The following is a 26260-nucleotide window of genomic DNA, read 5'->3' as shown; positions in this document are numbered from 1 at the left end:
GAGGCAGTTTAGACCAAGCCAGTTTCACAGCGAAAGGGTTTTTTTTCTTGGGTTTGTTTTTTTTTTTGTGTGTGTTCTTGACAAAATTTCTTTTTCAACGTAAAACTGCTGACAGAATGCACACTGCACACAATCGTGATTACATTTTAATTAGCTAGAGTAAAATAAGTAGGGAATTACTCAGTTAGGACTTGATAACTGGCTGTTTTTTTTTTGTAATCAATTGAAAATCTCAGAGTTTTAACCTCAACCTGCTAAAGCATGTGGTAATTTATCTTAATTACTACGGATTAAACTCCTGTTAGACATGAAACGACTGTAATGTTTGGAAGATAAAGTGCTCTCGTTTATAAAAGTTAAGCTCTCCATTGTCTTATAATGAGGAAAAGGAGGAGAGTTTTAAAGTACATCAGGCATCCAGTGTTCTCACAGGAGACTGATAAAACAGTGTAGGATGTGCACATTTGGGCCAGATAATTCCATGTGGGCTAAAGGGTATGATGTTCCATTCCTTTCTCTGCTCCCTCCTTCTGGCCATTCCCCTCCCCTTTTCATCTCAACTGGTAGCAATTTCTGGAGCTCTTTTCATTTCAGATGTCCACTTATCTTGTAATCTGATTCAACCTTTGAAGCAAACTAAACACTAGCTCTTCCCAATCAGAGCAGGAAGGAACTCTAGTGTCTCCCAGTTAGGCAAGAATTGAAAGACTGACCCACTCCTTTCTCAGCCCTGCTTTAGCTGCAGCCTCAGTGGTGGGGGTTAGGGGGACAGCAGCTGGACAGGCTGTGCAAGAGATGATGTCCCCAAAACTTCGCAGAGACTCAATTTCATGTAGTTTATGGCACTAAAATCACATTACTAACAACTTTTTAAAGCGAATCGGGTAGTATGAATAGGATGTCTGGGTTAATTCTGTACCTTCTGGCTCTTGTTTGAATGGCAGCTAATGTATTTCCAACTTTTAAGTGTTCACAAGGGATTTTAATTGATCCCCCCCAGAGAAGTTTCACCCATTTTGCTTTACTGTCCTTATTTTTTAAAGTTTCAAGAGAGGTATTCTTTCTAAAAAGCCTATTTGTTAATTTACACCTGGGAAGCAATTCTAAGCCTATTTTAAATGTACATTGTCAGTAGACAATGCCAGTAGAAATTATTTGAAGTGAAGCATAGGTGAAGCAATATATTTTTTTTATTCCATGTAGACTATTGATGTGGGCTAGAAGAAGAATCAGTCACCTAAATCAAAAATCTTTGATCTTCAGAGTACTTGTTGGAGGGACACAGATGCCTGCTTATTCCTATAAAATCTCCATGGCTGGGGGGTTTTCCAGTTCTGGTGGTGTTGGGAAGTTCCATGTAGAGGTTGTACCAAGGGATACATGAGATCATTATGGGAGTTATGCACTACGTGGGTCCTAGACCCAATGAAATGTGTGTGTTTTATATCTAGGGCCTATTTCCAGGCCATGATCTTTCACAGAGAGCATGCTAGTACAAAGGCCTTTCATCCTGAGCAATCAAAAACAATTATAATCAGGAGGGGTCATAGTGGATTTTTCTTTTATATAAAAATGTATTGATTACATGCTCATCCACAGTAGAGAATTATGTTTAATCACTAAATGAAGAGACTTCAACATATCACTTCTGTCTTACTGGAATGTGTTCAGTAGTGGCTTTAGCTTGCTCTGAAATTTTGCAGATGAGAGAAAGCATTTTTATCCCAACTGTGTAACTCAGGCCCCTGGACAGAGTGAAGCATTCATTGACCTGTAACCAGAAAGAGTAAGGGCAAAGAGAGCTCATCTCTTTAGCCTTATGTTCAGAGTACTTATTTTAAATCTTTTGGGTGTTGACTGTTTGGGGTTTGACTGCTGCAAAACATGTATGAGGGAGTAATTCACTGTAGCCTGTCCATGCTCTTGGGTCAGTGCCTTGATAAAGCAGAGTTCCTAGTGCTGTGCTTCTTTTTCTGACAAAATTCTCTCTAAAACACCTGAACAGGGGAGGATGGCAGGAATGCTCTTCCAGTAAGCTGGAGCTTTACCATCAAATGGCCTGCTTAGGAGTAGGTGTAGATTTGAACCTTGAAGTCCTGTACCATAATCAGCATTGTGTGCATTTGGCTGTTATCTAAAAGAGCATGCCTGAGTGTTAATATAGTGCCCTTATAAGATGGGCAGGGCAGTTTTCCTCCTCTACTCTGAAATGAGAGGAAGGACTAAGGTGTCTGGCTCCATAAGAAACCTCAAGACTCTGAATCCTATGTGGAAAAAGGCATACTATTTTTGGGACAGAAGTTGTACAGTGATGTCATTGGGCATGTTCTTTCCTCAACATTTTCTTATTAAGGCAGTTTCTGTCTCAGTGTTTTAGTTGATCTCCAGGAGAAAGGTACAAATTTTAATTTGATGTATTCAAAGTTTGTGAGTCTGGTTTTATAGTCATTTATCACAATAGGTTAAGCCCCATGAAGATGAGATCAGTTACTGCACAAATTTTTTCTTTTTTTGAAAAGGGTGTGGGTATAAACCAGGACCTCATACAGCCAGCTGGACAAGAGGCCTGAACTCTCAGATTAGTTTTGGTAGAGCTTTTCTGCATATCCTGTCTGTTTTACTGGAGTGAGACTAAACTCCTTGCATTGCTATCTGTGGGTGTAGCCTTTCCCATTTGTGATATTAGTTGTGGATGAACTTGTTCTGTTTTGGGGGACCAGGCATGGCAGTGACCTTTTTAGTGTTATGTTTTCAAGTTGAGTGAAAAAACAATTTGGATTTTAATCTCTATTGCCAGCCATCTGAGACATGTTTTAAAACTGGCATGATTAAAATTTTCTTTGTGAATAAGAGCTTGAAGATCAGTGTAACTACTTAGGCTAAAAATGTTATGGTGTGCAAACTTTACTTTGACCTGTGGACTCGTTGATCTTTGTCTTAGCTGGGATCTGTTGTAGACCTCTCAAGCTCAAGTGTCTTCCTGGGTAATATGTGCAACTTGATAATTTACCTAAGGCACAGGACTGGTCAGTCTTGTTTACTGGGTCAAAAGCTGAGAGGGTGGTAGAACATGTCCTAGGAATTTGGAGTAGTTGCCAGTAAAATTGCCTGTGGTTGTGGTGTGGTGTCACTGGAAGGTTACAGCCATATGCTCACAGAATGTATGCTGAGGCTGAACAGCTCCTCCTGGCAACTTGTTCTAGCATTTACCCACCCTCACAGTAACAACAGGGGTGTTTTCTCATGTTCAGATTAAGTTTCCCATGTTTCACATGTGTCCATTGCCTCTTGTGCTGTTACTGGGCTTCACTGAGAAGAGTCTGGCTTCATTTTCTTTACTCTCTCCCATCAGGTACTTACAAACATTGATGAGAAACTATCAATGAGGCTTTTCCATTCCAGACTAAACCTTCCCAATTCTTTTAGCCTCTTCTCATGTGAGAGATATGACTATCCCTTTTCTCAGCTCTCTCCACTAAGTCCATCTCTTTCCATGCAATGGGGGGCCCAATACTGGACCTAGCACTCCAGGTGTGGAGGAGTGACTAGAACAGAGAACAGGATTGGCTACATTTTAAGGATATAATCCCTGCTAAGTACTGTTTACTGATATCCATTTTAAGGATATAATGCCTGCCTGTTACTTGCTTCTAAATTAATTTTCATGATTTAGATTTTCTTGCATGAGTTCATATATGACCATTTATGATTGTCAGTGCATTAAAACTACAATGCTAATCAATGCTAAATCAATTTTTTTTCCATCCTTTTAGATATTGGTACATCTCACTATAGTTTTAAATTTTTTTGAGGGGGTAATCCTCAGCATTAAATTGAATCTTAGCAAATCCATTTCTTTATTCATCAGGGGAAAGTCCAGGTACATGGAGATGTATACATGTTTTGTGATCCATTGTGATTGCTGCTTGAACAGGCTCATGAGAGATTGTTTAAACTGGTTAAAATGGGCACTGATTAGAAACATGCAGGCAACACCGTGGGTGACCTTGGTCACAGAGGTGCTCTGTTCATGTTGACTTACTTGTAAAGTGGATGAATTGTAGCTGAAAATTTTGATACAACATAGACATCCTTCAAGTGGTAAGCCAGTTTTGTGATATATGGAAGGAAATTAGAGAGAAATTACCTCTTGTAAATGTGATTTAGTGTAAATCTAATAGTAATATACTATGATTTAGTACTTAGGAATTAGTACTAAGCTAGATGAGCCAAGGCTAACTCAAAATTGTTTTTGAAAGTATGGAAAAATATTGTTTTAAGCTAATAGAGCCATATGTTGCATAGTGTTTAGTAGCTGTAAAAGGGAAGAGTAAGGCCTTAGAAGTTTGTTATATTGAATGACTGATAACTATATGGTGGTAGGAGGTTGTTTTTAGTGTTGTAGAAGGACTCTTGCCTTTCAGGACAACTAAAGTTTTTGAAGAAAAACAGGCAATTCTTTTAAGTGAGTAATAAAAGGTTCTCAGATTTTATATCTGCAAGCAAATAATGTGCAAGTGATTACCTCTAGATAAGCAATACCAGATTTCACCTACAAGTCAGGAAGCTGGTTGTCTCAGTGCCAGCACATCTGCCTTCAAATTGCCTGTAACTCTGAAGTGACTGCACCTGCAATAATCTGCAATGGGTCCCAGCTGGGAAAGTGAGGGCCAGGCTGAAAGTCCAGGATGCTTGTGTCTCTCTGTGCTCTGCTGTAGAGAAGCTGGAAATCATGAAGAAACCATTTATTGTAACTGTCTCAAATAATTCTGAAACTATAAATTGTTTTTATTAAATCTTTTGAAAAGATATGTGGTACTTCTGTAGTGAGCTATGTGGTGTCTTATTCCCAGAATGTTTCAGTTCCAATGGACAGGCTGCCCAGGCACTGAGTTTGCTTAGTTCTCTTGGGACATGTTCACAACCCTTTCTAAATGTGAGGATGTGTGCCATCTGCTTTTGTTGCTGTTTCAGTACTCGTCTCCTTTCCAAAAATAACCCTTGTGTTAAGTAATTCTGACTTTCATGTGTCTTGCAAAGCACACTGCTCCTAATTTATTTCCACAGACAAATTGTAGCATTTGTCATTACTTTGTTTTTCTCAAAACTCATTAGAGGCCCAATCCTTCTCCTGTTTTTGATGTTCATATGGCATATGATCTGGATAATTATTCTGGCTTTTGGTGTGCCCTGATTATCTAGATCTGCAGTCATGAACAAAAGGTGCACAGATCCAACAGAATCTTGGGTAAAACCTGTGAAAATGAAAGGTTTGTTTTGAATAACAATGGTTGCAGCTAGTGAAAACAGTTGCATTATTCACTGTATTGTGTAATTGAGCCATAGTTAGTCTTTGCTGTTGTAACCTGGTCTGGTATGAACCTCCCTAAGTGGGAGTTTTCACTTTCTCACAACCAGACCCAAATCTCTTTGCCCTCAGAGGATGCTTGCATAGTTGATGTGAGTGCAGGGGTTTACATGGCCTGGTCATTGTTTTCTAGAGGCTTTGATTACTCAGATTTGCTCATTGCTGTCCTAAATTAAAATACTTGTCTGTGTCTCAAGTGTAAGTTTAAATGCAAATCAAGTGAACGGTATGAAAATACAAGTGGATGGTGAGGAATTGTACTGAACAATAGGAGTTGCCAAGATGTTTTTCTCATGTTTACTTGTGTATTCCTATATATAAAGAAAACAATTTCTTTATGGTTATGTTTGTAAAATTAAAATTGCTGTTAATTTGGTAAATGTGCTGGATACCAGATGCAATAAACCCAATACTGATTACTAATAGGTTTTAAAGCAGACATTTTAGATATAGAAAATATGAGCAAAGAGTAGTTTAAATGTCACAGTCATGTTGGTGAGGGGGGGGAATGCTGCTTTTGAAAAGCATTAGAAAACTTCTCAAAGAAAAACGCTGTCAGTTCTAAAATGTAAATCTTTTTCCATTGGAAGATATAGTCACTTAATACTGAGCAAAAGGTTTTTCAGATGGGTAGTGTTCAAATTAAAACTATTATTAAAGCATTATTTGTTGTCTGAATATGGGTTGTCTCTGTAATGAACAAGTGCTCTGAACTTAATTAAAATGTGTTTGATTTAGTAAGTGTTGTATAAGGAAAAAAACCCCAAAATGTTAGATTTCTGAGACAACTTGAAAAGCAGACTGATTTTCCAGATGCTCATCCTTTGTCATTTTGTAAAGGGCATCTTCTTAAGATTGAGTGCTAAATTTGTGTTTACCAATAGAAATTGTTCTTCACATTCTGACCTGCATCTCCACTGGCCATTCTATGTGAATTTTTACTCTATCCAACTAGCTGGATTGGAGTACATAGCCAACTTTTGTAAACAGAAAAAGAGAGGTGGTATAAATTAGCATCCATGTCTTTAAAGATTGAAAGTAGGAATAATGACTGAGTATCAGCAGCATCCTACAGAAGACAGACACATTCGTATTGATATTTAGTAGCTGGTGCCTAGCAAATGTAAACCTTGTGCTAAAACTCCTTGCCCAGGAGTTTACACCAAGAATCTTCATTTTTTGATCTCTCCCACAGCTGAGCCTTATAAGGCTTTATACTTCAAAAACCTTTGAAGTCCATGAAAAGCCTTCTGTTGATTTCAGCTGGAGCAGGTCCATGTGTGAACACTAGGTCCATGTAGTCAGTAGAGTGCTGTGAACTCCACTTTCTGCTTTGGAACTGGGTGTTCCAGCTCCAGTTGTATCTGTTTTTCGATCTTTTGATGACCAAGAGGTCTCAGGACACCGAGATGAAGAACTGGGGGTGTTGAAAGGTAAGTGGACCCTTTAAACTTGAAAGCAGAGTACTGTTCTTTTCATTTCTGATTAAAAAGAAGCACACATTCTATCCACTGAAAATAATATCAGATTTGGGGAACAACCCCAGTCCAAAGTTTTAATCGCATTTCTGTTGTCTTCTGTGAATAACATTTTCACCAATGTGTCTCTGTAGTCTGTCAAAGAGATGTGACATCAAAGTTATGTACACACATATGCAGTTACATTCCTTAAAAAAGAAGAGACTTGTCTCAAGCTTGCAAAGGACAGGACTCCCCTGATGAGCAGCTGAGATTGCTGAGGAGCACATGTCTTCAGAACTTATAGGAAAAGCAAGAAAAGGGACAGAATCTCAGAATGGAGAAAGGTGGAGGTAGGGGGACTCTAGCAGGATTGCAATACTGGAAGGAGAAATTATGTGAGAGTAGAGCGCACTGTAAAATTTCCTGTTACACAATTAATTGAAATTAAGGAATTATGGAAGCAGAGAACAGATGTAATGGGTCTGTAGGAAGAGTTGTTTGTAACTGTTCCTTGTGAACATGTTTTATTTCTGTCCTTTCTCAGCTGCTTGAAATTTTACTTGGTTTAACAAAATTAATATTTCTTTTTTGAAATATAGTAAACATGTTTTGAAAATCCTTTTGTCTTCATTGAAGAGGAAAGGCCATTATGAAAATTCACAACAAAGTTCTAGCTGACATGGTATTTCATGTCAGAGCTCAGACAAACTGCTGCCACTGTAATTCCTCAAGTGGTCACAGCTGAAACTGCAGACCTGGCCAAGGTAGTGAAGCCTATTTTTTCAGCAATCTAGCTGTCATGGATCCTGTAAAAGATAATATGAAGGAAATAGAATTGCTTTGGAGCAAATGTCTTGTATCCAGACAGTCAGAAATTGAGGCTGCTGGTGAAGATTGGGTGAGAATAATGTACTCATTTAGTCTAGTGCAAACGTAGTTCAACTCTCCCTGCCATTTTTATGAGAATTTAGAAGCATAGGTCTGTTTTTCTTTTTTTAATATATTACTCTTTAGGGAAGTTATCTTCACAGTAATTTATATTAAAAAAAAGAAGGAAAAGCAATCTCAGTTCATGTACATGAATGTGATTTCTCAGCTAGTGATTTAGGCCATGAGCATAGAGCAATATGTCATTTGTATTTAACTGATCATATTTTCTAACTGCTAATGACTGGAACATTCCAGCCAGGCCTCAGGGCATTTTTGGACCTAGACACTACAAATTCATTTTTTTGACCTCTGCTCTGTAAGACTTTGGATTTCCTTTGAATTTAGCACATGGCCAAACAGATATGTGAAGCAGCAAATAGTAAGGAAGGGGTGATAACAATGTATTATTATGATGATGATGTCTCAATACAGTGACTATTTGTCATTCTCTTCCCCAGAATTCATTTCCCTATGTATAAACTATTTCAACTGTGTGGCTTTTTTTTTTTTCTTTTTCGATTAAGTGATGGTTGTAGCTCCTTTGGCAACAATAAAATCATGTTAATGTGTAACTACAACTAGACAATAATGAATCACACCATTATCTGCCCCCATTTTAATTAGTTACAAAGAGTCTATAATATGTTGACATTTAATTTGTACCTAACAATTTTGGGAAGGGAACTGGAACTAAAAGAGCTTGAGGCTTTCTTCTGCTTTGAAATTTCCTTCTATGCAACTGTGAACTGAGATCAAGAATTAGCCAAACATTGGTCAGTGTGGATATGCAGTAGGTGGAAGAAACATTTGGGCTTAGACAAACTGACACAAAGAGGTAAAAATAATCCAATTAATGAAGAGTGTGTCACTTCATATAGTACTTAGTAGCAGCTATGGGACGTGTTTGTCAGGATAGATAAGGAAAGAAGATGTAGATTTTTACAGCTAGGAGCTTATTGCTGGATTTTTTCTTTAGGTTAAAAAGTTGAATACACAATGTGAAAGACAGGAGCTTTCTGGTAAGTTTCATGGGTTTTCTGTCTAGTGGGTCCTCACTGACCAAGTGGAGTAGAAATGCACACATGCTGCACATGCAGAATATTAGTTCATCTTGTAAAAGATTTTGATTATTCATAGATTCACACCCGTGCGTTTGAGCACTGGACAGCATCAAAGCCAGAATTTTCAGTGGCAATTGATGTGGAACAGAGAACAATAATTATTTCAAGTCTTCTTCCTGTGTTCAAAACTGTCCTTATGTAGAAAAAAAGAGCAGCAGTGTGAACTAAACTTGAAAGTTAACTTTAACCTTAGCTGTTTTCCAAATTGTAGAAAAGTGAACATTTACAGTTTCCTAAAGGATATATGCTGGCTGCCTTTGTTTTGGAATAGAAAACACGACTTGGTTAGTTTTAAAAACTGAAGAGCTTTACAAATTAATGTAGGGTAGGCTCATGTTGTTTACTTTAACTGGGGATCTTTCAGATTTCTGACTGATACTCATTGATTCTTCCATTCATGTAATTAGTAGCCTAGGATGGGATTTTTCGCGAGTTTTTGTTTCTGGCCCGAGTCTGATATCTCTGCATTTGATAGTAATGCACCCCACAGTTTCAATGGAAACAAGCTTAGGTCAGTGAAAATATAATAGAAATACCTGTTTACAGTTTATAGATAAAAAACCCAAAAAGTTCTCAGTATGCTCTTTAAAGGCAATTAACTTGAATTTGTTAAATATCATCTTATTGTGTCATGACATTTTTTTCAGTTCAGTGGTAGTAAATGACACAATGCCATTAGGACAGAGTAAAACTGAATTGCCAGATATATGCTAGATGTAAAGCACCTTTAAATATTTGTAGAAGAGATTCTTTCAGATGACAAGGGAAGGTAGAAGCAATTTAATGTAACTGGAGCTAAGTACCTCTGAAGACAGTAGACAATTTTTTTTTTAAAGATTAGATACTGCCCAGTTCCTGATTATTACTCCATGTATCCAGGTGCTGTCAGAGATTCCAAAGTATCCCTTTAAGTTTCATCAGCAGGCATGGCATGTTCTCTTAATAATAGGAGCAGATGTCAAATTTTTATGCCTCTAAGATGCTTAGTCATACCTAGGAGATCTATCTGGTATAGATCGAGCCTCAGTTAACTTGTTCTCACCCATGAACTTCCCACTGAGAAAGTAAATCGAGCAGAGCTCCTCAGTGCAATGAAAAAGAATCTTGAATATTATCAATCTACTTGAAGTACCAGAACCCCCTTCACTGTCTTTCTTTCTTAGTTGCTTTACACAGGTGACAAGGCTAGTAAAATGGAGGGAAAGTTTAGAACTGGGACAGAATTCCTGGAGCATACCACCAGTATCAGCAACTTTCCAAAAAGGAACAACAGAAGTATTTGTCAGTTCTGCAGAAAATGGTGATTTAAGAAAGAAACAGAACCTTAATATAAAATGCCTGCTGATAGTACAGGTTATTGACAACTGGTATTAACTGCAGTCATCCACATTTTAGAGCTTAAGGATATATATTACAATGGTTTTCTTTGTGGCTGTTGATTTAGATTAAAGATATAAAAAGCAAATGCTGGGCTTGACAACTGGTGTGATTCCTGCAGTGGAATTCTGTGAAATTCCATATCCAATTGTTTACATTAACTGAAGGCTTTAAAATTATGTGGCTTGGGTAGGGACTTAGGCTGTGCTTTGACATCTCTCATGTTACAAGCCTTTCAATAACTTCAATGCAAATTAACCTGATTTAATTTTTAGCTCTTTCACCTGGTGCCAGGAAGGTCTGAAACATGATGGACCTGTCAGCAAATGCTTGTTCTGCATAACAGCTATGTCTCTGGTAACCAGATGTGTTAATGACAAATGCTTCAGTTCTGCCTTCAAGGGAGATTTATTTTCCTTTTATGGAATGTCTTCATTAGTTAGTTAGACTGTATTCTGAAAACCTGACATATGAAGTGCTTTTATGTTTGTGGGAAATTTTATGGCAATGTGATGAAGCAACATAAATTTTCCACTGAAGATTGTCGGTGAAGAAAGATCAAGTTAATACCCCTGCACCTTGAATTGTATGAGTAGTTTTAGTATATTGTTATCAGTATAATTTAATGTTGATTTCTTCTCTCTCTCATCAGTCCTTTCACAGTCTTAGGTTGCTTGCAAGGTGGTCTGTGACCGTGGTCACAGGGGTTTTTGGATGAGGGAAGAGATGAAAATGTTGACTCCATGTTCAGAAGGCTTGATTTATTATTTTATGATACATATTATTACATTATAACTATACTAAAAGAAAAAGAAAGGAAAAGGTTTCCTCAGAACCTAGCTAAGCTAAGAATAGAAAAGAATGAATGATAACAAAGGCAGCTCTCTCGGACTCTGTCCGAGATAGCTCAGTCCTTGATTGGCCATTAATTATAAACATCCAAGATGGCCCAATCAGGAATCCACCTGTTGCATTCCACAGCAGCAGATAACCATTGTTTATATTCTTTTTCTGGGGCCTCAGCTTCCCAGAAGGGAAAATCCTAAAGAAAGGATTTTTAGTGAAAAAGATGTCTGCGACAGTGGTCTAGAACAATGGACTGCAGCAATTGTCCCATGGAATATACATTTCTTGTAGCATATAGTTCTTAAACTGGAAAAAGCCTCTAAGAAAATGGGAAGAATCTATTGTAACTTGTATTAAAAGGTTGTTTCTGTCAGGAATGTACTGTCAGTGTTGCAGGGCCAGTGGGTCTCTGCTAGGATCAGGTTAGCAGATGTGTTAAATTTCAAGTGGAATGGGAAAGACTCACCCACCCTTCAGGGTGCTCCTTCACTTGAGGTCTGTTTTTCATCCATTGTCACCACAATGTCATTGCAACTTCTGCTGTTGTGCAATCTGTTACCATTCCTTAAAACAGGAAAGGAGTGAGGATGTGGTGTGCACACGAGCACCAACAGGGATTGCAGGTCTGGGAGCTGGGGAAAGACAGCAGCACTGACTGGTCTGGGGAAGGGCACCAGGAGTTCCTCTGCTTGTGTGACTCTGCTGGGAGGAGGGTGTCCAGAAAGTGATGGCATGTGATGGCATGTGGGGTATCTGAGCAGAGGCCACTGGCATCTCCCAGTCTTTATGACAGGCTTCATTTGGCAGCCCTGTGTGTTGGCCTTCTGCAGAAGCGAGGGCTGGGTTGGGAAGGGACAGCCAAGGAACAAAGAAATAGGAGCAATGGAGAGAAGAGTGTTAACCTGTCTGATAAGATTTTTGTTGAGCTGTGCTTTGGAGAGGAAGCAATAAATTGTGGCCTTATTAAACTGCACCCATTACATCTTTTCTGTCTCCCTGCAGCATCTACAGTGAAGGCAGATGTATGAAAATATTAATAATTAAAATATATCAGGGAAATAATACTTTTTTTTTTCTGAAATGCTGCTTTATCTGTTGTGGTGAAAGACTTTTTTTTGTGTGTGTGTAAGTTCTAACAATATTTTGGGTTTGGTTCAGATAGGCTATTCTGTTTAAGTCCCAAGACTAATTTTTATTTGACAAAATCTCTAATTCATGAATGGCCACAACTCTTTTGCGAATGTTTTTAGGAAATCCCAGGTCTGGTGAGGTGTGCTTCACTCACTGAGACAGGTGAAGTGAAAAATTTTTGTTTTTCTTTGGAAAAGGGAACAAAAATCCCCAAAGACTGTTTACACAACTCTTAGACTTCCAAGGACTGTGTTAAATTTTACACTTCTTACTTTTGAGAGCTTTGCTATGTACTTTAATAATTCCTCCAAAACATTATTTTTGTATAAAAAATGTTACAAATATTAATAGGTCTCTGGAGCTACCAATGAATAATTGTGGTCAAATTTTAGGCTGCATATTTCATCTGTAGGATTGTTATTTGTGCTAAATGTTACTGCTGAGATTATAATTTACTAGATGTTTTAAAAGTATTAAAAGATAGTGAAACACAGTATTCATATTGGCAATTATGTTTATTGGGCTTATTGCCTTCAAAGAGGAAAAGTTTTATAGTAATACATCAAGACAATAGGAATAAGGAGATACTTGTCACAAATATTCTATGTTGAGAGAGGTGCTTCATGGAATTTGTATATTTTTGTGTTCCTTTAAAAGGGAAATTAAAATATATGTATCCATCAGCTTGTGGGGATGTGGCTGCTACTGTGGCTTGAAATATTTAGTGAATTGTAAACTGGTAACACATGCCAAAGAAAAAGGAAATACATTCCTGAAATTTATCATGTGAATTTCATGGCATTATATTGGAAATAGATAATATGTTAAGCCCAAGAATGTGAATGTGTAATTTGATGGTACCTGACTGAGTCATAGTAACATGGCCACTGAAGAGCTGCTAAGTTTGAAGGACAGGTGTGTGTATCCATACTCTTGCCAAAGTTACAAGTGTGGTCTCTAATGATGTCCCTCTCATACTGCCAGAACAGAATAGGAGAAAATGCAGTGAAACTTCACATGGCCAGTATGTGCTGCAGTAAAATGCATTTAGCAGTTTTTGGGATCAGAACTTACTCCATGACAATGCAACATGCATGGACTATTCTGTGTTTGTGTATTTTATGGTTAGCCTATATATAATGGACATTTTAGTTGATATAAAAATGCATGGTTGTTATTCTTGTTGTGTATGTGTAATTAGTTTCTTAAGGATGTGAGACAACAGAATCTTAAGCATTTTGCAAGTCCAGAAGGGAAAGCTGCCCTCACTGTCTCTGAAACTGTGGCTTTTGAGGAAAATTAAGTCTAATAGGAAGCACTGAATTACTACTCTTGTGTGTTTGGGAGATGTTAGAAATGTCTGAGATACTACGTCACATTAGTGTTTTAATGTAGATCAAAGTTTGTTTTGGGAGTGAGTCTCTTCATATCATGATCACCTTTTCTTTCTCTTTATGGACCAGTCTGAGAGTTCATGCACTGAATTTCTTCAGGATTAACATAACTGGGAGAGATAATCCAGAGGGATGTAATGTGCTTTAGCAACTAATGGGCATTGTGTCTGTGGCACCAGACTAGAATTAGTTGAAGGAAAGGGGAGAGTTGAAATATGTGTAGTGCATACATCAAGCCCATCAAGCCCAGGTGTTTTGCTCAATAGATGTGTTTCTGTGGTCCACATGACTTCCTAGGGAGTTTGTAGGTGATTGTGGAATGCTCTGTTGGTAGGCAGTGGAGGCAAATGCAGCCTGTGATAAACATACCACATCACATGCTTTGGGAGTCACCCAACTAACCAGTAATCTTATAATTATACAGAATAGTAATTAGACTGTAGTTTTCAGTTATAAAACCAAATCAGCATTCAAAGCAGCATGCAATATCCTACAGTATATTGAGAACCAGTTGTATTTTTTTCAAATACAAAGTAGATTGTATATATCTACATTTATGTTGTATTTTACATAAGCAAGCATTACATTTTTAGAACATATTTTGTGCTTTTGGTGTTAATTTCCCAAGGCTACACTTCTGTCACATCCTCGAGCCAGCACATACTTTTATTATCTCATTATTTCATATTTATAGAAAATCAAGTTTATGACACAACAGAAGAGGTGCATTAGCATTTCAAAAGGGTGGGGATTTTGAAGTAGAGCCTATGAACAAGTAGTTGATAAGCTATCTTTTGCTTCCCATATTAATGCTGTTAGACTAGTTTCTGTTCACTTGAACTGGATTACTTAATCCCAAAAAATGTATTTGAAATTTGGCCCAAATATAGTTTGAGATTCAATATATAACTTTAATAGCTTCAAGTTGGTGTCTGTTTGTTTAATTCCTCCTGTTGCAGGGAGAAGTGAAGTTTATTGCATCTGGATTCTTTTACAGATTGGTAAAGACTTCTGCTAAACAGAATAAGACCTCAGTTGAGATCAGTCTTAGAAGTGGTAAGAGTGAAGTCTGTGAAACCACAAGAAGGCAGTCATAACTCACAAGTGTGTGGAGACACAAGGATCCCCGTGCTCATTTGTTTTTACAGCTTGTGTTTATCTAGTAGTTTTTCTGTGCATTTGAGAAGACAGTGCTCTAAAAAGAGGAAAGGTGTCCCATACTCAGAGATGTAAATTTAATCAAAGCAGTGCATAGTCTATTTTCAAAAGTACCAATCTCCATCTTTTGCTGCTTCATTGGTGATGGATTTTGGATTTTGATGGTTGTCTTTCTAGGAACCTACTAATGATGACAGCCAGAGAACAAATAGTGTTGTGTGTTGCGATACAGGTGATGGTTGGTGATTTTCTTAATTTCTTTTCTAGTTACTCTGGTCTATTTTTTTCTGTTTTTGGTGTATGTGAAGTTGTATCTTTTAATATTTTGGTCTGCAACAGCAATAAAGTTTGACTTTGTATAAACTGAGTAGGAAATATCAGCTCAAAGTTTAGGTCAATATAGTTCTATTTGTAGCCATCTGTCTACAGGAGGACCCAGCATATCTTGTGATAGGAGCCAGCAAATTACAGATGATGTCACTGTCAGCATAAATCCAAAAGAAAACCTGACTAAGACTTCCTAAAAAATTATTTGTGATACCATTTCCTGGTGTCAAATCCAGATGTTTAAAATTAGGTGTCAGTGTGAGTCACACTGTGACCCGTGATAATTTAATTTTGGTTTATAGTTGCAAATTCAGGGAAGGAATTTTTAGGATGATCAGTTTTACAAGCATTTCTTGCATTCAGTCATCTCTTTAACTTAATTACTTTGGATTAACCAGTAACCAGCATTGACTTTTCTGTGGTTTAAACATCTGTGTTATAAAAATGGCTTCCTCTAAGGGCATTTTATATTTGATTTAGTTGTGAGGAATTCTAGTAGTTAGTTACAGTAACAGAATAACTTCAGGTGTTTGTTCCAAAATGTGTTTTTGCCCTCAGTGTCTTTTTTTTTTTTGGGATACTGCTGCTTGGTGGTTTTGGTTTTTTTTCGTGTTTTTTTTTTAAGAGTTGTATGCCATTAAAAGATGGCAGAGGAAATATATGTACATAGTCAAGCTTAATGCTGGATTTCTACATGTGTTTATATAACACAGTCCTAAAGTTATCTGATAATAATATATTAAACAGTGTGACTAATATGGTGCTAAGTGCTGTTTGTTTTCTCACATTAGAGTCCTATGCAGTATTTTTTGTTGCTGTTCTGTTTTGTTTTGTTCTGGTAGGTTTTATATGCTTTTTTGTTTCCTCTTGTTCGGGTGATCTTTATTTGGTTTTGGTGTTGAAATTTTGCTTTGTGCTTTTGCTAACTAGAATAAAGTCTAAGGACGTTACTTACACATCAGGACGAAATGAAGATGTTATTTTGGACCTTAAAGCTCAGTCCGTCAGTCTGAGCCTGGGCTGGCTCCCAGGGCTGGGGTGACCTCACTGCAGGCTGTGGCCTCTCTGGGGGCTGGGCAGAGCTGGGTGCTGGTGCAGGAGCATCAACAGCCTCAGGCATGGCCAAAGATGAGCTCAGGGAATGCCAGGGACAGCTGTGGGATCAGTGGGCTCATGGTGTGCTGGGAGAACTGGCTGAAGGACAGGGCTCAAGGGTTGTAATCAATGGGGGCACACCTGGCAGGTGTCTGTCCGTCACTGGTGCTCCTCAGGGTTTGGTTCCAGACCAGCTCTGTTCAATGCATTTATCAGTGCTCTGGGTGCAGCAGGTGAATGCAACATTAGTGCAGATTTGCTGATGATAGCAAATTGGGAGGTGCTGTTGGTTCTTTTGAGGGATGTGAGGCCTTGCACAGGGATCTAGATAGGTTAGAACATTGGGCAGTGGTTAATAGAATGAAATTTGACAAGTAAAAAATGTTGGATTCTGCATAATGCTGGGCACAAGTATAAACTGGCAGAGGAGGAGTTGGAGAGCAGCCCTGCAGAAAAAGATCTGGGGTGGCTGATCAGCATCAGGCTGAATGGGAATCAGCAGGGTTCCAAAGCAGCCCAGAGGGAAAATCACATCCTGGAGTGCATCAAACACAGCACCACCAGCTGCTCAAAATGGTGATTATCCCTCTGTATTCAGCACTGGTGCAGCCTCACCCAGAGTGCTCTGTGCAGTTCTGGGCCCCACAATTTAATAAGGATGTGAAAGTCCTTGAATGCTCCCAGAGGAGGGCAACAAAGCCAGTGACAGGGCTGGAAGATGTCCTGAGAAGTGTGGCTGAGGACTTTGGGCTTGTCTAGTTTGGAGAGGAGGAGGCTGAAGGGTGACCTCATTGCTCTCTATCTGAAAAGGGAAATGGAGAGGAAGGTGCTGATCTCTTCTTCCTGGGATCTGCTGACAGAACAGATGGGAATAGCTCAAAGCTACATAGTAACATTCAATTTATTATTTGATGCTTACTTTTTCCAGTTTTGTTCTTTATTAGAACCGTTATAAGGCAACAGAAATCCCTTACTAAGGGAATTATTTCTGTAAAATACAATGTACCGTGAAATCAGAAACTATATAAAGAGGAAAATGTACTAATTTCAGTTGTTTGTATTTCCTTCCTTTTTTTTTTTTTTTTTGCTGAACAGAAGCCAAGGAACCAGAATATTACTATTGGAATATTACTGCTATTTTGTTGTATTTTATGGCCATTTTAATCTCATACTGTTCTTTTTCTATCCATGGCTTCTCCAGTGGATGGTCTTCAAATTTGACATACACTGGACAAGCATGTAGTAGAAACAATGCTAAAAATATGTTTGTGTAAGTTGCCCTTGAAAGAGCCAGTTTTGTTTCTGAGGTGGACCTTGCTTTTGAACTTCATAACTTTCTCCTTCACCACCTGCAGCTCCATGTTTCTCCTGTTTCTACATTTCTCTTTCTACTCATTTCTGCAGAGTGGTTTGGTTTCACTGGCCAGGTTTTAGTCTCCTCTCTAGCCTGTTGCTGAGTCATCTCAAAGTGCATAAGGGCTTAAATTTGCTGTAACTTGGTGAAAGACTTCTGGGGTAGGTGTTCTTAGTGTTGTGTAACAGGGTGTCCTCTTTTCTTTTTCCTGCATTATTTTCAAAGAAAAAATCTCTTTCTGTTATTTATATACAAAACCATAACTAAATACCATAGACCAGGAGAGGTGGTGCTGTGGTTCCCCTGCCCATACATTTACTACAAGTTTGTGTTTAGTTTTGATAGAAGGGCTTTAAGAAATAAATTTCTCTTTGGCATTTCCTGACTGTTGGTTTTGATATCTCTCACTACTAAGTGTACAGACTTATCTGAAATTCATTCCTGAGTGCATATTTTGTATTTGGAGCTGGGATGCCAGTTTGATTTTGTTGATTCCATTTTTCACCTTAGTTCCACATTTCAGAGCTGGGCCTGGGGACACGCAACAGTGACATAGATAAGTACCTGTATTAATTTGTGCCACAGTGACCATGCAGTCAGGAAATGTATGTTAAACACAAGTTATACTTTACTGTTGCTTTTAACTTCATGCTGTTAAGATTTTTGATAGGATACAGAAAATGTATGTTGGGAGCCTCTTTTTAAATTCTTCATTGCAGCAGTTACTGATTTTTCTACTCAGATGTTCTATTTTACTGCAGTGGGTACTGTTGTTTAAAAGGTTTATTTCTATGCTTTTTTGTCATTTTGAAAGAATCAGTGAGGTTGTCAGGAGAGGCCACTTCTGAGATACGGTGGTTTCACACAAATGTGGATTGAAGATTGGGCAGGGGAGAAGAGACTTCCACAACTGATAATAGATATGCAGCTGCTGTCATAGCATGAAGTGGCTAGTTAATTTTCATAGCTCATGTCTGGCATTTCAAAAGAAGGGTTGTATCTCCTGACATAACTATGGACAGAGATGCAAATTAAGTAATTTGATACTGTTTTGTTGTTTGGTTTTTTTTTGACATTGCTCCAACTAAAGACCAGTTTGTACTTGCTTATGAGTGTTATTAACTTCCCCCACCATGGGGCCTACTGTAGGTAGAAGAAGATTGATTTTTCTTGCTACTCTACGTGTATTTTTTTTTTACAAGAGATGCTGCACAGCTTTCCTTTTTTCAAGACAGAATAGAGATGTTTGTCTTACCTGTTAAGGATGAAGGGCATTTGTAGTTTTACAAAGGAAATCAAGTGTGCACAAGTACTTGCTGGAATGAATCTCTTAGTATGGTCTTGTAATCCTATGAGTCTTGTAATATTTATCTGTTGTTTTGTTTTAGTTTTTTTCCCCTCTCCTGTTTTTGCTTTTGTAAGCTCTTTTTCTCGTACATGTCAAACAGCCCTGGTCTTTGAAGGTCTGATTCTTGAAGTTTGTCTGCCATTTCCTTCCTGGCAGATTCAAAGTGTGTGGGGCTCCGGTTCTGAGCCCTGAGTTCCTCTAATCCATCTCCTCTGTGCTGTTGGAGACTGCTTTAGTTTCCTCTGCCTGACATCTTCCATATGATGGGTCAGGCCTGGCAAGATGCGGATGCTTGGAGTTTGCCCTGTGGAGTGCAGTTTGCTCTCTTCAGCATGCAGATTAGGATGCTTCAAGGTTACCCTGAAGAAAGGCTGTGCAAGGCTTATAAATGGGTAGGAAAAATGGTATTTAAGTCTTCCTTGAGGCCATTTCTGCACTGCAGATTGAAGCCACCACTAAAGATGAAGTCAAAGTCTCACTGGCATAAGTCAAGTCAGAATTGGGTTTGAAGAAAACCAGACATGAGAGAATTGAGAATGGAATGTGGGAGCATGTAAAATGCTACAGATAAAACACAAATTGCTGATTATTTGAAATTAGGGTTTCAGCCAGATACACTGGCACGAGCAATAATCACAGCTGAATGTTTGTGATTAACCATGTGTTAAGATGCAGAGTGGAGGGGAGCCTTCATTTGAGTTTGTGCTTGCTCTGATACCTTGCTATTCAAAGGAAGCCTGTAGAATTTGTTTTTCCTTATACAATGCAAGATCATTCACATCATGTTAGTTTTTATGTAGTTGAAGTTGGTAAACAATAGTTTTACATTTTGATAGACTTCCTTTTTAACTCAAGTACTAATCGGTGTCAGTAGAGAAATGAAAACAGTTGTAGATGTTGAAATTATCAAGTAGGGGAACCACACATCTGGACATTTATGGCTTTATTGTCTCAAGTAACAAATCTAATTTAAAAGCAGAGCTACTTTTTCTAGTTCAGTGGAAAGTAGTATAACTGAAACAAAGTGGTGAGCTGCTACTGATCTGTTATTGCAATCAGCTACTTCTGTCACATTTTATGTGAAGAAGAAAGGGGGATAAATTGAAACTAGCACATAAAATATTGTTTTAACATTGCTGCTGGCTAGATTTGTAAATGGAAATAATAAATCCTAATACAGCATTGAGAGGAATACTAAAGAATTCCCACTAGCTTATGTTATTTACAGCTATTCTAAAGTTTTATTTCTTTTATTTATGTCTCTTTCCAAAGGGCTTGGACCTCATATGATGCTCATAGTTAGCTAATCTTATGCTGAATCTCAGTTTTAGCTAAATTTTACCATAATGACAGATAAAAATGGTATTATAAAATTAAGTAGTATTGCATGGTAATCTGCTAGAAGATAAAATAAATTTTAATAAAATATTGAAATTAAATGTTATGAACTGATTGTTTTAAAATGCTCCTAAATAACTGCAAATTAGTGAAAGGAGTTAAAAAGAGTGGGTATGTCTTTATATTTATTATCTCCATAGCTTTCTTGGTAATAGAGGAGTAGATATTGTTAGCATTTCAGCTCATATGAAAAAAAGACACATATGAATTTTCTGAAGTTCAGAGTAAGAGTTGTGGTGAATGCCAAACCACTCTGTGATTCTGACTATGGCGATTATTGAAGTCAGAAAATGATGGAAATTGGAAGGGATCTTTAAAGATCATCTAGTTCATCCCTCCTGCCCTGGGATCTTCCATGAGATCATGTTGGTCATTGAACAGTTCCAGTGATGGAACATCGACTTCTCTGGGCAACCTGTTCCAGTATCTTACCACCCTTTTCTAGGGAAGAAACTTTTTATGATCCAATCTAAATCTGCACTCTCTGTTTTCATCTGTTGCCCTTTGTTCTGTCCCTACAGGCCTTGGTCACTCTGCCTTTCCTGCAAGTCCCCTTTATATAATGAAAGGCTGCAATGAGGTCTCTCTGGAGAATCATTGTCTTCTCCAGGCTGAACAACCCCAAACGTCTCAGCCTTTATTGAAAGGTGCTCTGATCCTCAGATAATTTTGGTGGCCTTTCCCTGGACCCTCCCCAACAGGTCCCTGACTTTCTTGTCCTGAGGATCCCAGAACTGCATGCAGTTCTCCATGTGTGGCTCATGAGAGCAGATTAAAAGAGGACAATCCCTTCCCTTGACCTACTCGCCATGTCTTGGAAACTTTGTGAACAAATGACTACATACTTGTATGAAGGCATGCACAAACATGATCTTTTTAAACATTCACAAAGCAAGATCCAGCTTCAAAGCATGGGCTTCATAGTTGTGGTAGCAAATCCCTGTATTCAAGCTTACAAACGCTGCACTTTGGAAAAATATGGTGGTTGTCTCCATTACAATGATTCTAATGTATCTGTTTCTTCTTCTGAATTGTATATTGAGAGAATAATTTTTATTTTTATTTTATCTGTGTGAGTTTTATACATAAAACGTTTTGTATTATTGTGGTTAAGAGCTAGCTGGCAACTAAGCTTGGCATATGCTCACTCAGTTGATCCATGGGTGGGACTGGGGAGAGTATCAGAGCAGTAAAGGTAGAAAAACCTCATGGCTTGTGATAAAGACAGTTTAATAGGTAAAGCAAAACCATGCACACAAGCAAAGTAAGGAAATTTTTTGCTATTTCCCAGATGTTCAGCCATCCCCTTTGTCATGCATAGTGGTGATTTGGGAAGACAAACACCATCACTCCAAATATCCATCCCTTCCTCCTCCTCCCTTTGGCATTATATGTCGAGTAGGATACCATATTGTATGGAATATCCCTTTGGTCACTTGGGACCACCTGTCCCTGCTGTGTCCCCTCCCAGCTCCTTGTGCACCCCCAGCCCTCCCTGGTGGGATGGGGTGAGGAGCAGGAAAAGCCTTGATGCTGTTTGTAAGCATTTGTAAGCACTGCTCAGCAGTGTCAAAAGCATCCCCATGTTATCAACACTGCTTCCAGCACAAATCCAAAGCATAGACTATAGCTATTGTGAAGAAATTATGCCAGATGAAACCAACATATGTAACATATGTATATTATTCCATTATTTGTATCACTCTTTAATAAAAAAAGAATAAAGAAGAAAAAAAGAGAAAGAGAAAAAGATACTGTGCTGCTATATTAGTACTTTGCATTCTGGCCTACCTGAATTCCTCCTCCTTGGAAACTGATTTCCAGATGTATAGCTGGTGCCAACAGTGACTGAATACTGCAGTCACATTCCCTATGGGAATACCTTGCCTAATTCCTGTGAAAGGGTGTCCTTTTACTCCCTCATAGACTGACAATTGTAGCCTAATTGTGAACAATAGATTGACCAGAATCTTCAGCCATTCTGTTTCTAGAGAATGGACTTATAAATGATGGAAGAAATACATACATATAATGTCCTCACACTGATCTTAAGGTGTATTGCAGGGTTTGTACTCCTTTTCTCCTGTTCAGTCATTTAGGTCTTCCTGATGTTGTTTCAATCTTCCACCATACAGAAAGTAAATCATTATTTTGTTTCATCTTTTAACACCACAAACATACACTTCTGAGCTGTGAGTTTTTTCCAAAATTGACCTTTCAGAAACATCTTGGGAAAAGCAACAAGTTGCTGTTTATCCCTGTGCCGGTTCCATACTTCTCTTTCTCTTCTTATTGTGTTTTCCTTTAGCTTAAATTATTATTTTGCATGTTATACTGTATTGGTTGTTTTACTGCAGTTGGGATAAATCAGGGCTATACTGTTTCCTTATCTTGGAAACACACTTTATTATCAAAAATATAAAATAAAACTGGCACAAGTGTCTTTTGGGAAACTCATACTGCCTTTAATTGAATTTTCCATTTACTTAAAGGTTGTTCATTATCTTTGCTTGACAAGTTGTTTTAAACGTTGTGCAATATTGAAATGCAACTAATGGACTTTTCATGAATCACTAATAATCTATATCAATTTCTTAAATGCAAGTACTGCCTTTTGTCTACAACTTAGCAATTCTAGACAGCACGTGTTTACAAAGATGGACGGAAAGACGACTTTGTTCAGTTTTCTACCAAATTTGCCTGCTGAAATGCTTTCCTAACTTTTTAATGTTCACTTTACACTTGTGTGAGCCTTTAACTCCACAAAAGGGACCAGGAGTCAGGATTGGTACTTACGTTGTGGCACATCATCATTTTCTGAGCAGAACTGCATGGTGTGTTCCATTTAAATATGTTAGGGAGATTATGTCTAGTCTGAAAGAAATATTATCATTCATGTACATTTCTTTTGTCTTTCAGAACAATGGATCACTTGCTTGGTGCCAGAATCATAAACAGTGTTCAAAGGTAAGTCTGCTTTTTCCTCTCTCATTTATGTAACCTATCTGCTTTCAGTCTCTTGTCTGTAGATTAAGTGCTTTTCTTCTTCGCCTGTTTTCAAAAGTGTCTGTTTATATTTTATTTGGAAACCTCAACCTGTATTAAAATATCAAAAATTAAAACCAAGTGATTTACTCTTTCAGGACAAAGGAACCATGTTGGAGGATACGTATCAAGCACAGTTAAACCAACATAATTCTGTCATTTTAAGAAAGTTTACACTGGCTAGAAACTGGTGTCTCATTTGTGGTTTTTTCAGTATTTTTGGTCAGAGTAAAACTGTCAATAATTAAAAAATCTTCCTCCAACAGTACCAGGGTATTTCAATATTCAGTATTTCATTCAGTTTGGGCATTTAATTTTTATCTTGAACCTGAGTTTCTTGGAAAGTATTCCTGACACAAATCACGGTGACTCTCCTAATGCCCTTTCCTATGCTAGCATTTAAACCCTGGAAGCCTAAAGGGTAAATGGGCTAATTGTCAACTGATTCTCCTGTCGAAGGGTCTTTGTATGGTGCCTGGATGGAAGCAGCAACAATTTGGGAGCTTTAGTGAGTTCAGCTCAAGTGGAATTGCACATTTGTTGCTGACTGTTCATAAATCTCATGGAAGATGCATTCACTGGAAATTTGCCTAAAGGTCCTAAAAATGTGTTTCAACAATAATTTAGGCTTTTTTATTCATGAAGGTTGTACTGAAAATGGAATTAAATCTAAGTAGCATTGTTTTGCATTGTTTCAATAATGCAGTCGATGTTAAATGCTGATGCTAACCCTTGATTTTAACCCTTGTTAATTTCTTGTGTACATTTAAAGAATGAAGTTACACGTTTGCTGATCTAGCGTCCCTGACATAAAAGGGGTTGGAAATTGGCTGATTTTTTGACTGTTCTGTTGCAGGTAAATAAAACAGAACAGTTGGTTGCTTTTATCAGTATTAAAATACAGGGTATAACAGTGTCAATATAAGAAAATGATGGAATGGAACATTTCCTATTAGCTGTGTCACACTGCTAAGGATTTCACTTCTGCAAGGAAATCTTATAATTCTTAAAATTCTTCTTGAAAACCCCAAACAGATGTACCAAGTACATATTTCATGTTAACTGAATTGCCTTTTCAGGAAAGCATGAGGGCCTTGTTCCATAGTGACCCATCACTCGTTCCATAGTGATTCTGATACAGTTTTTAAAAAATTTGGTTGCAAAGCCTACTGTAGTAAGTACTTGGAAGGGTTTTCCAATGGTTTGTGTCTGCCCAACAAAGAAGGAATCACACAAGAAAAGTAGTCCAGGTTTTAAAGCAGGGCAGAGGTTATAAGATTATCTCTCTGAGTCACTCACAAGTTTATTGAATCCACATAAGGTGTATATAAGCTGACATGAATTTTGCCTTAAAATTGAATCAGTATCTTGAAACCAGTGTAAGAATGCTACAAATTAATATTGTATTACGAAACAATGATAATTTAAGTTTTAAATTACTTAAAATGTGCTTTGCAGTTATGTTACCCTACGTTTCTCATTCTTTCTTAGGAAGGTAATATATTTTCCTTAAGAAAGCAGCTTTGCCATATTTAGAAAATAAATAAATGTAAACTTGGCCAAATTGTTAGCAGAGCTAAACTTAAGCATAATGTTGTCTTTTCAGCATGGCTTTGATTTTTTGTGTTTTGCAATGCAAAGTTAAAACAATTACTTTAGCTAGCCAAAATTTTCAAAGTGATGCAGAGAATTCAGTTAACCTTTTAAAAATGCAAATTCCTTTTACTTCTTCTCAGCCCCTCGGTGGAGGAGGTTTGTATGAGTGTGACAGGTGCTGGAAGATTCCACAAGGAATGGTGTGCCACCTTACACAACTAACATGGAAGGCCTTGCTGGAGATAAAAGGCTGGGGGCAGCCTTGGCTGCAGTGACCATGAGGTTGTGGAATTCAGTGTTAGGCAAGAAGGAGGCAGGGCAGCAAGCAAGCGTGGACTTCAGGAGAGCAAGCTTTAGCCTCTTTAGGGGTCCTCTTGGAGGAATCCTGTGGGAACAGATCCTGTGGGGAAGAGGGGTCCAGAAGAGCTAGTTGATCTTAAGGATCACTTCTGTAAGGTTCAAGAATGATGCATCCTGGTGAGCAAGAAAAAGGGCAAAGTGGACAAGAGACCTGAATGAAGAACTCATGTCATTACTTCAAGGTAAGTAGGAAATACATAGGAGATGGAAGCAGGGTCAGGCCACTTGGAATGAATGCAGAGAGGTTGTCAGAGTGAGTAGAAATGAGGCAAGGAAGGCTAAGACACATCTGGAATTAATGGAATGGGGACTGTGGTAACAGAGGACAAGGAGAAGGCAGAGTTGCTGAACCTTCCTTGCATCAGTTTTCATTGACAAGACCAGCCTTCAGGAATATCTGACACAGGAGATCTGGGTAAAGGAGTTTGTTGTAAGGAAGACTTTCCCTTGGTTAGGGAGGATTGGGTTAGAGAACCCTTAACATCTGTGACTGCATGGGCTCTGATGGGATGCACCCACGAGTGCTGAGAGACGTGGTGAACACCATAAGTAGGTCAAACACAATCGCCTTTGAACGCTTGTGGCAATCAGGGGAAGTGCCTGAGGACTGGAAGAAAACAGATGTCAGCCCAGCCTTCGGAAGAGGCAAGAAGGAGGACCTAGGGAACCTAACAACCAGTCAGCCTCATCTCAGTCCCTGGGAAAGTGGTGGAGTGCCTCACGCTGAAGTCCATCTCCACATGGATGACAAGTAGATTATCAGGAGTAGTCCTTGACCAACCTGATGGCCTTCTACAATGAGACAACTTGCATGGGTGGATGGGGAAATGCAGTGGATAATTTCTACCTCAATTTCAGCCAGGCTTTTGACACTTTCTCACAATATCCTCAAAAACTAACTCAGGAAGGAAGGAGCGGATGGACTGGGAACTGACTGACTGGCAAATCGCAG

General features: G+C 38.3%; 1 protein-coding gene across 1 annotated transcript in view; it reads left to right on the top strand.

The window, feature by feature from the left end:
• Positions 1-26260, top strand: part of ANOS1 (anosmin 1) — a 132380-nt gene that overhangs the window by 1577 nt on the left and 104543 nt on the right. Inside the window, exon 2 of the mRNA XM_058824973.1 lies at positions 23227-23274. Coding sequence (XP_058680956.1) covers positions 23227-23274 — 48 coding nt within the window. The remainder of the gene's footprint in view (positions 1-23226; positions 23275-26260) is intronic.

Source organism: Ammospiza caudacuta, chromosome 2, assembly GCF_027887145.1.
Source record: "Ammospiza caudacuta isolate bAmmCau1 chromosome 2, bAmmCau1.pri, whole genome shotgun sequence".
In the NCBI taxonomy this organism is placed as follows: Eukaryota; Metazoa; Chordata; class Aves; order Passeriformes; family Passerellidae; genus Ammospiza; species Ammospiza caudacuta.
This window is presented reverse-complemented; position numbering and strand designations above follow the sequence as displayed.